This window comes from Piliocolobus tephrosceles, chromosome 2, assembly GCF_002776525.5.
Source record: "Piliocolobus tephrosceles isolate RC106 chromosome 2, ASM277652v3, whole genome shotgun sequence".
Classification (NCBI taxonomy): Eukaryota; Metazoa; Chordata; class Mammalia; order Primates; family Cercopithecidae; genus Piliocolobus; species Piliocolobus tephrosceles.
The window spans coordinates 179,514,296-179,523,916 of record NC_045435.1 but is presented as its reverse complement, the minus strand read 5'-3'; the positions used below and the strand labels follow the sequence as shown (position 1 = coordinate 179,523,916).

Here is a 9,621-nt window from a genome sequence, read left to right as displayed (position 1 = left end):
TAGGTCTGTTGGAGATTGCTTGAGGTCCACTCCAGACCCTGTTTGCCTGGGTGTCAGCAGCAGAGGTTGCACAAGATAGCTGAACAGCAAGTGCACCTGTCTGATTCTTGCTTTGGAAGCTTCCTCTCAGGGGTGTACTCCACCCTGTGAGGTGTGGGGTGTCAGACTGCCCCTAGTGGGGGATGTCTCCCATTTAGGCTACTCAGGGGTCAGGGACCCACTTGAGCAGGCAGACTGCCCCTTCTCAGATCTCAACCTCCGTGTTGGGAGATCCACTGCTCTCTTCAAAGCTGTCAGACAGAGTCGTTCGCATCTGCACGGGCTTCTGCTCCTTTAGCTGAGCCCTGTCCCCAGAGGCGGAGTCTACAGAGACAGGCAGGTTTCCTTGAGCTGCTGTGAGCTCCACCAGTTCGAGCTTCCCAGCGGCTTTATTTACCTACTTAAGCCTCAGCGATGGTGGGCGCCCCTCCCCCAGCCTCGCTGCTGCCTTGCGGTTAGATTGCCGCAGACTGCTGTGTTAGCAAGGAGGGAGGCTCCGTGGGCGTGGGACCCTCCCGGCCAGGTGTGGGATATAATCTCCGGTGTGCCGGTGTTACAGGGCAGTATTGGGGTGGGAGTTGCCTGATTTTCCAGGTGTTGTGTGTCTCAGTTCCCCTGGCTAGGAAAAGGGATTCCCTTCCCCCTCACGCTTCCCAGGTGAGGCGATGCCTCGCCCTGCTTCAGCTCTCGCTGGTCGGGCTGCAGCAGCTGACCCGCAGGGATTGTCCGGCACTCCCGAGTGAGATAACCCCAGTACCTCAGTTGAAAATGCAGAAATCACCGGTCTTCTGTGTCGCTCGCGCTGGGAGATGGAGACTGAAGCTGTTCCTATTCGGCCATCTTGCTCCGCCCTCCTCACCCGACTCTCAAGTATTTTTAAAAACACAGACATCATTACATTGAAGCAAGAATGTTATAATCTACAACATTCTTACATATTTAATATTATTGACATATTTGAATATTGTTTATTGCTTCTGCCGTTATACACAGAATAGTTTTTTACTTTGCTGCTTCTTAGACTTGTCTCTGACAGCTTAGACTTTTCACAGAATGAGCCATCCCACCAGTTCCTATGGAATTCATTGTTTCTCAATGTTTGCAAAGTTACAGAAAATTATAGTGCTTCAGCACTACAATCTCCAAAGGACTTCTTCCTCTGCCTTCCTGCCATCTGTCCTGCAGTTGTTTTTCTCACTGTGCCTATCTGGCAGAGCTAGATTGTGGTCAGCCTAGTAAACTGGCTGCCAAAACCAGCTTATCACTGATATTTGAGGTTCCCTACTCTTCAAAGCTGCATATGGTAGCAATCGCAGATTAGTAAGAATCACTGCTTCATTGAGACTCAGTTTTGTTTTGTTTTTTTTCAGACACAGCATGGTACAGGGTAGGGAACTCAAATTGTGAATTTTGGCAAAATGAATTCAAATCTCAGTTCCTGGCAGTTATTAGCTAATCAGGTGATACCTCTAAGCTTCAAAGTCTTCATTAACAAAATAGGGATGTCACTGCTTACCTTAAAAGTTGTTGTGAGTATAATAAATGCTATGACTCTATTCAGCTTAGACCTCTTTCCTGAGTTCCACATTCACATTCAGCTGCCTGTTTGAACTCCTGGTCTTCTCCCCTAAAGCTGCTCTATCCTATCTTAGTTAATGGCAACCCTAGTTGCCTAGCCAAAACCCATGGACAGGAGTTGTTGAGTCCTCTGTTTTTCTCATCCTCTATACCAAATCTGTCAGGAAATCTGCTGGCTCCACTGCAGAATGTATCCAGAATTCAGCCTATTCTCACCACTGCCTTTCTGGTTTGAGCCATCGTCTTCATCATTTCTCTCACCTGGATGATTAAAATTTTTCCTCCTTGATTATGCCCTTGACCTCCTACAGTACATTCCCACTCTCACTCAACTCTGTAGGAGGTCTCTGTCTCAGAGTAAAAACCAAAGTCTACACAATACACTTTTTTTCTGTTACCTTTCTGGCCTCATCTCCTGCTAGTTTCCTCCTTGTTCACTCTGCTTCTGCCACACTGGCCTCCTTGCTGTTCCTTGAACTTACTATGTATGTTCCTGCCTCAGGATCTGTGTATTGGCTGTTTTCTCTACCTGAAACACTCTACCTTCAGAGAGCCCCTTGGCTAATTCCCTTACTTCCTTCAAGTGTTTACTCAAATGGCTTCTCAGTGAACCCTACTCATCCTATTTAATCTGTGAACTCTGTCCTCCCACCTCATCGTTCATGATTCCTTCTTCTGACATGTCATATACTTTATTCATTCATTAAAGTTTTGTTTTTTTTTTTCATCTGTCCCTCCACTAAAATATAAACTCCATTGGGGTAGACATCATTCTCTCTTTTGCTCACTGATGTATTCCCAATGCTGTGAACAATGCCAGGCATTTAATAATAGGTGTGTAGTAAATTTTTTTTTTTTTTTTTTGAGACGGAGTCTCGCTCTATCGCCCAGGCTGGAGTGCAGTGGCCGGATCTCAGCTCATTGCAAGTTCCGCCTCCCGGGTTTACGCCATTCTCCTGCCTCAGCCTCCCGAGTAGCTGGGACTACAGGCGCCCGCCACCTCGCCCGGCTAGTTTTTTGTATTTTTTTAGTAGAGACGGGGTTTCACTGTGTTAGCCAGGATGGTCTCGATCTCCTGACCTCGTGATCCACCCGTCTCAGCCTCCCAAAGTGCTGGGATTACAGGCTTGAGCCACCGTGCCCGGCCGCGTAGTAAATATGTTAAGAATATTTGTAAAGCACCTAGCAAATGGCTTGGCACATAGTTGCCCAGTGGATGGTGGTGATGCTGATACTCGTGGTAGTAATTATTTTGATACCAGTATTTGTATCAATATTCATATTCATATTTTGGTAAGTACATTAACGTACCCAAATTCTTTTGGCATCCTTCCAAAAGTTATGCAGGCCTTTTAAGCCTTTCTTTTTTTTTTTTTTCCCTCCTTAAAGCAAGCCTTTTTAAATTTGATTTTACTATGCTTTGTTGACATACTATTGTATGATATACCATTACCTTAATAATGGAATCTGGCAGCTTGTAGTGCTGTGTTGCTTATGAAAGTTCTTTCGTATCTTTAACTGACATGGAGAAGCTGCTGGTAATCACACTGTACATATTGTCTGGTCAGGTCGTTGGCAAAGGAACTGTAATAATCATTAGAGGCACCATTCTTTTACGGTTCTTATTTGCCTTCACAGCTGTAGTTTATATGTTTAAGCTTTGACATCTGGAATATAAATTGTAACTCATAATGTTGATTGCCATTACTTAAATTTTTTAGCTGGTTATTGGTATCTTTTTAAAATTGTCTTTTAAGCAGTAGAGAAATATCTTTGTAGACTGTTAAATAAATGAGTTAATTTGCTGTGCCTTCTCCTTGCCATTGATAGATGTGTGGTGGTCCTGGGATGTCTGACCCAAGAGCAGGAGGTGATGCCACTGACTCAAGCCAAACAGCTCTCGATAATAAAGCTTCATTGCTTCATTCAGTGCCTACTCACTCCTCTCCACGCTCTCGAGACTATAATCCGTATAACTATTCAGATAGCATCAGTCCCTTCAACAAGTCTGCCCTCAAGGAAGCCATGTTTGATGATGATGCTGACCAGTTTCCTGACGGTATGTTCTGGGTCACACTGCTGCTGTCTGTTTTGGAGAACCTGGTAATCAATGAAGTAGAAGAAATGCATATGCTCTTTTATTATAACTCCCGAAAAGCAACAATTTTTAGAATAAGAATGTTTTCTCCCATCTTCTAGGAACTCATCTCTAGTGCTTTGGTCATTTTCTACCCCTGAATGAGAAACAGGGTAGTCATCTTGAGATCATGATCATAGTCAAGAAAACCTTAGTTACCACCCAGAAATAACTGAAACCAATTGTAGCTTATACATTTACTTTATCTCTAGACACAATTTATTTGATCATTAATTTTTATACCACGATGACAAAACCTTTGAAGAAATACCCATTCTTTATAGTAGCCCTTTAAGCATGAAATCATCAACTTTTTTATTAATAAAACACATTTCAAGGACGAAATATAAGGAAAGTTACCATTAGGATTTGGATTTGGGTGAAACGGGCTTAGTTCTAAGCTCTAACACTTACTAAGCTGCATAGCCTGTCAAGATGGTTAACTTTCCCGAGTCTCAGTTATCACCTCCAAAAGAGGATGATGATGATTATACCACCTGTCCTAATCCCAGTGTGCAATAAGATGCAGGTAAGTTATATCAAAACTGATGATACAGTACAAAACACTACAAATGTTTTAGTGTTTTGTTTAAGAGACTAGGTGTCACTCTGTTGCCCAGTCTGGAGTGTAGTCACTGAAATATAGCTCACTGCAACCTTTTCCTCCTAGGCTCAAGCGATCCTCCCACCTCAGCCTCCTGAGTAGCTGGGACCACAGACCACCATACTCAGCTAATTTTACCTTTTCAAATAAGTTTTCTATAGAGATGGGACCTCCCTATGTTGCCTAGGCTGGTCTTGAACTCCTGGCCATAAATGATCCTCTCACCTCAACCTCTCAAAGTGCTGGGATTATAGGTGTGAGCCACTGTGCCTGTCCTAGTTATTTTTTATAATAAGGAAACATATCTTTTCTTAATTACTTAGTTCATTAATACTTTTTTAAGTATTATATAGTAATATATAACTATACACAGATAAACTTGAAAGTCTTTCTGTCAACACTATCCCATGATTCTATATTCAGGTTTTTCTTTATTCCTATAATGTTGCTGTCAATGAACATATTTCTGCATAAACCTTTATGCCCATAAATAAGTAATTCTTTTTGTGTGTGTCAAGAATCTTAAGAACAATCAATGGCCGGGCGCAGTGGCTCATGCCTGTAATCCCAACACTTTGGGAGGCCGAGGTGGCTGGGTCACTTGAGGCCAGAAGTTTGAGACCAGCCTGATCAACATGGTGAAAACTTCTTTACTAAAAATATGAAAATTAGCTGGGCGTGGTGGCATGCGCCTGTCATCCCAGCTGCTCGGGAGCTAAGGCAGGAGAATTGCTTGAACCCCCCGGGAGGTGGAGGTTTCAGTGAGCTGAGATTGTACCACTGCACTCCAACGTGGGCGACAGAGTGAGACCCTGTCTCAAAAAAAAAGAAAAGAAAAATCAAGATAATTCGCTTTCAAGAGATTTCTAGAGATGGAATTGCTCACTTAAAGGATAGGTGAATTTAAAGTTTTAGACTTACTACCTATTTACATCTCAAAATACTTGGCTAGTTTAAGTAATGCTGATTTTCTCACCAACACAGAATGTTTAAAAATGTTTGTGATTGTGATGGAATGTGCATTTCCTTGGTTATCAGATATTGAGGAATTAAATACTAGAAATCTTTTTAAATTTAAAAAATTTTTATTAATGAGAAATAGCTTCATTTATAGTTCTTTGATTACTAGCAAAGTTGAGGAGTCTTTTTATTACCTTCTCTTTAATATATCACAAATATCAAAAAGCCAAAATTATGACAATTTACCAAACTAAGTCCAAATTGCATAAGGATATAGAAAATTGCCACAATTATAGGCTTTGATGTGTTTTAATCTGTCACAAATAGTTGACTGTCTTGCTGAGGTTTAGTCATGATAGCGGTGTAACATTGGTAAATAAATTGGACATAGCATAAAAGTATCCACTGAACACTATGTAGTAGCATCAGCCTGGTAAATTGAGACTTAGCTTCAGTAGCAATAATTATTTAAAAATCATTTATGCACATGGGTCACAAAATGTCAGACTAAATGTCAACTGACTTTTCTTGCCTCGATTGTGCTATAAATATGTATTTTTTTCATCTTAAAATGATCAAGAGCTTAAAAATTGGGAGTACAGTACAAAGAACTTTTTCTTCCTGAAATATTTGAAAGTAAATTACCAACCTGATGCTGTGTCACCCTAAACACTTTAGGATTTATTTTCTACAAAGACATTCTCCTGCATAACAACAAAATACTCATCAAAATCAAGAAATTAGCCAGCACCAGTAGTCCCAGCTACTCAGGAGGCTGAGCCAGGAGGATCGTTTGAGGCTTGGAGTTCCAGGCTACAGTACACTATGATGATGCCTGTGAAGAGTCCTGTACTAAAGCCTGGACAACAAATGAGATTCTGTCTCTCAAAAACTAATAATTACCAAAAAAAAATTTTTTTTTCTTTTCTTCCCCCTAGACCACAGAATCTTTAAAAAAATTTTTTTAAATCATGAAATTATCATTGGTATATTAATAACCACCTAATCCTTAAACCCCATTAGAATTTGCCAGTTGTCCCAGTAATGTCTTTTTTCCAATTTTGTTTTGCTGTGTTAAAATACACATAAAATTTAGTATCTTAAGCATTTTATATATACAGTTTAGTGATTTTAAATACATTCATATTGTTGCACATCCATCATGACCATCCATCTTACATAATTCTTTTCAGGTTGTAAAACTGAAACTCTATACCCATTAAATAATAACTCCCCAATTCCACCCTCACTCCAGCCCTTGGCAACTACCATTCTCTTGTGTGTCTGATTTTTGTCTACTCTTAAGTACTCTGTATAAGTGGAGTCATACATTGCTTGTCATTTTGTGACTGGCTTTTTTCATTTAGCGTGATATGCTCAAGGTTGATTCATGTTGTAGCGTATGTCAGAATTTTCTTCCTTTGTAAGGCTGAATAATATTCCATTGTGTGTATGTGCCACATTTTGCTTATCGGTTCATCCATTGATGGATACCTGTGTTGCTTCCAAGTTTTAGCTGTTATGAATAATGTTGCTGTGAACATTGGTGTGCGCATACCTCTTCAACACCCTGTTTTCAGTTTTGATGGGTAAATACCCAGAAGTAGAATTGCTGGATCATATGGTAGTTCTGTTTTTAATTTTTTTAAGACACTGTACTGTTTTCCACAACAGCTGTACCATTTTACATTCCCACCACCAGTGCAGAAGGGTTTCAGTTTCCCCATATCCTCACCAATACTAGTTATTTCATTGTTGTTGTTGATGTTGTTTTATAGTATCCATCTGAATGGATGTGTGGTGATATCTTATTGTAGATTTTGTTTTTTTTTTTTTTTGAGACGGAGTTTCGCTCTTGTCACCCAGGCTGGAGTGCAATGGCATGATCTCGGCTCACTGCAACCTCCACCTCCCAGGTTCAAGCAATTCTCCTGCCTCAGCCTGCCGAGTCACTGGGATTACAGGTGTGCACCACCATGCCTGGCTAATTTTTGTATTTTGGTAGAGACAGGGTTTGTTCATGTTGGTCAGGCTGGTCTCGAACTCCTGACCTCAGGTGATCCACCTGCCTCAGCCTCCCAAAATGCTGGGATTATAGGCTGAGTTGTTGTACCTGGCCCTCATTGTAGTTTTGATTTGCATATCCCTAATGATTAGTAATGTTGAGCATCTTTTCATGTGCTTATTGACCATTTGATTACCGTCTTTGAAAAAATGTCTTTTCTACTCCTTTGCCCATGTTTGAATCAGGTTGTTTATTTTTGTTGTTGTTGCAGGAGTTCTCTGTATATTCTAGATATTAATACCTTGTCAGATATATGATTTGCAAATATTTTCTTCCATTCTGTGGGTTACCATTTTACTCTGTTGATACAGTTTTTTGAGACACAAAAATTTTTAATTTTCATTAACTTTAATTTGCCTATTTTTGTTGTTGTTGCCTATGCCTCTGGGGCTGTATATTATATTCTGTTGTTCTATGTGTCTGTCTTTATGCCATTAAAATGCTGTTTTGATTACTGTAGCTCTGTAGTAAATATTGAAATAGGAAGAAGTATGAGTCCTGTAGCTTTGTTCTTTTTCAAGACTGTTGTGGCTATTTGCTGTCACTTAGGATTCCTTATGAATTTTAGGATAATTTCTCTATTTCTGCAAAAAGTGTCATTGGGATTTTGGTAGAGATTGCACTGAATCTGTAGATGTCTTTGGATAATATTGATATCTTAACATTATTAAGTGTTCCAATCCATGAAAATGGGGTGTACTTCTGTTTATATATATCTTCTTTTATTTCTTTCTGCAGTCTTTTCTAGTCTTCATTGTACAAGTCTTTCGCCTCGGTTAATTCCAATGTACAACCATGCAGCACATAACATTTCAATGTCAGACTCCATTTATGACAGTGGTCCCATAAGATTGAATGGAGCTAAAAAATTCCTATTACCTAGTGATATCATTGCTGTCATACCATCATAGTGCAATGCCTTACACATTTGTGATATTACTGGTGTAAACAAACCTACTGCACTGCCAACTGTATAAAAATATAGCACATACAATTATGTGCAATACATAATACTTGATAGCCATAACAAACAACTGCGTTACTGGTTTGTTTATTTATTTATTTTTTGAGACAGGGTCTTACTCTGTTGCCTAGGCTGGAGTGCAGTGGCATGATCTTGGTTCATTGCAGCCTCACCCTCCTGGGCTGAAGCTATTCTCCTACCTTAGCCTCCTGAGTAGCTGGGACAACAGGTATGCACTACCATGCCCAGCTAAATTTTTTTGTAAAGTTGGGGTTTTGTGATATTGTCCAGGCTAGTCTAAAACTCCTGGGCTCAGGCAATCCGTCTGCTTTAGCTTTGCAAAATGCTGAGATTGCAAGGCATGCGCCACCGTGCACAGCCTGGTTTTAGTATTTACTATACTTTTCATCACTATTTTACAGTGTACTCATACTTATTTAAAAAAAAAAAAAAAAGTTAATTGTATAACAGCCTCATTTGGGTCCTTCAGGAGGTATTCCACAAGAAGGCATTGTTGTCATAGGAAATGACAGCCCCATGCATGTTATTACCCCTGAAGATCTTTCAGTGGGACAAGATGTGGAGGTGGAAGACAGTGAAGTTGATCTCGACCCTGTGTAGGACTAGACTAATGTGTGTGTTTGTGTCTTAGGTTAACAAAAAAGTTTAAAAATTTTTAAAAACTTTGATAGAAAATGGCTCCTAAAATAAGAATGTGAAGTGGCTCATGCCTGTAATCCCAGTACTTTAGGAAGCCAAGGTGAAAGGATCTCTTGAGGTCAGGAAATTGAGACCAGCCTGGGCAACATAGGGAGACCCATCTCTACAAAAAAATTTTTTAAAAAATGTAGCCAGGACTGCCAGCACATACCTTCAGTTCCAGCTACTTGAGAGGCCGAGGTAGAAGGACCACTTGAGGACCAGGAGGTACAGTGAGTGCACCACTGCACTCCAGCCTAGGCAACAGACCAAGACCTTTTCTCAAAAAAAAGAGAAAAAAGGATGTAAAGAAAGAAAATATTTTTGTACAGTTGTACAGTGCGTTTGTGTTTTAAGCAGAGTGTTATTACACAAGAGTCAAAAGATTTTTAAAAATTTGTTTGTGAAGTAAAAGTGTTATAGTAAGTTAAGATTAATTTATCACTGAAGAAAGAAAAATCTTTTTGTAAATGTAGCATAGCCTAAGTGTATAGTGTTTATAAGTCTTACAGGAATGTCCTAGGCCTTCACTTTCACTCACCACTCACTGATTTCACCCAGAGAAACTTCCAGTC

At 40.0% G+C, this 9,621-nt stretch overlaps 1 protein-coding gene across 6 annotated transcripts in view; it reads left to right on the top strand.

The window, feature by feature from the left end:
- Positions 1 to 9,621, top strand: part of CLASP2 (cytoplasmic linker associated protein 2) — a 233,029-nt gene that overhangs the window by 185,376 nt on the left and 38,032 nt on the right. For all 6 annotated transcript variants that reach the window (XM_023214684.2, XM_023214682.2, XM_023214679.2 and 3 more), the window contains one exon: positions 3,448 to 3,676. In XM_023214684.2, the coding sequence (XP_023070452.1) occupies positions 3,448 to 3,676 (229 nt within the window). The remainder of the gene's footprint in view (positions 1 to 3,447; positions 3,677 to 9,621) is intronic.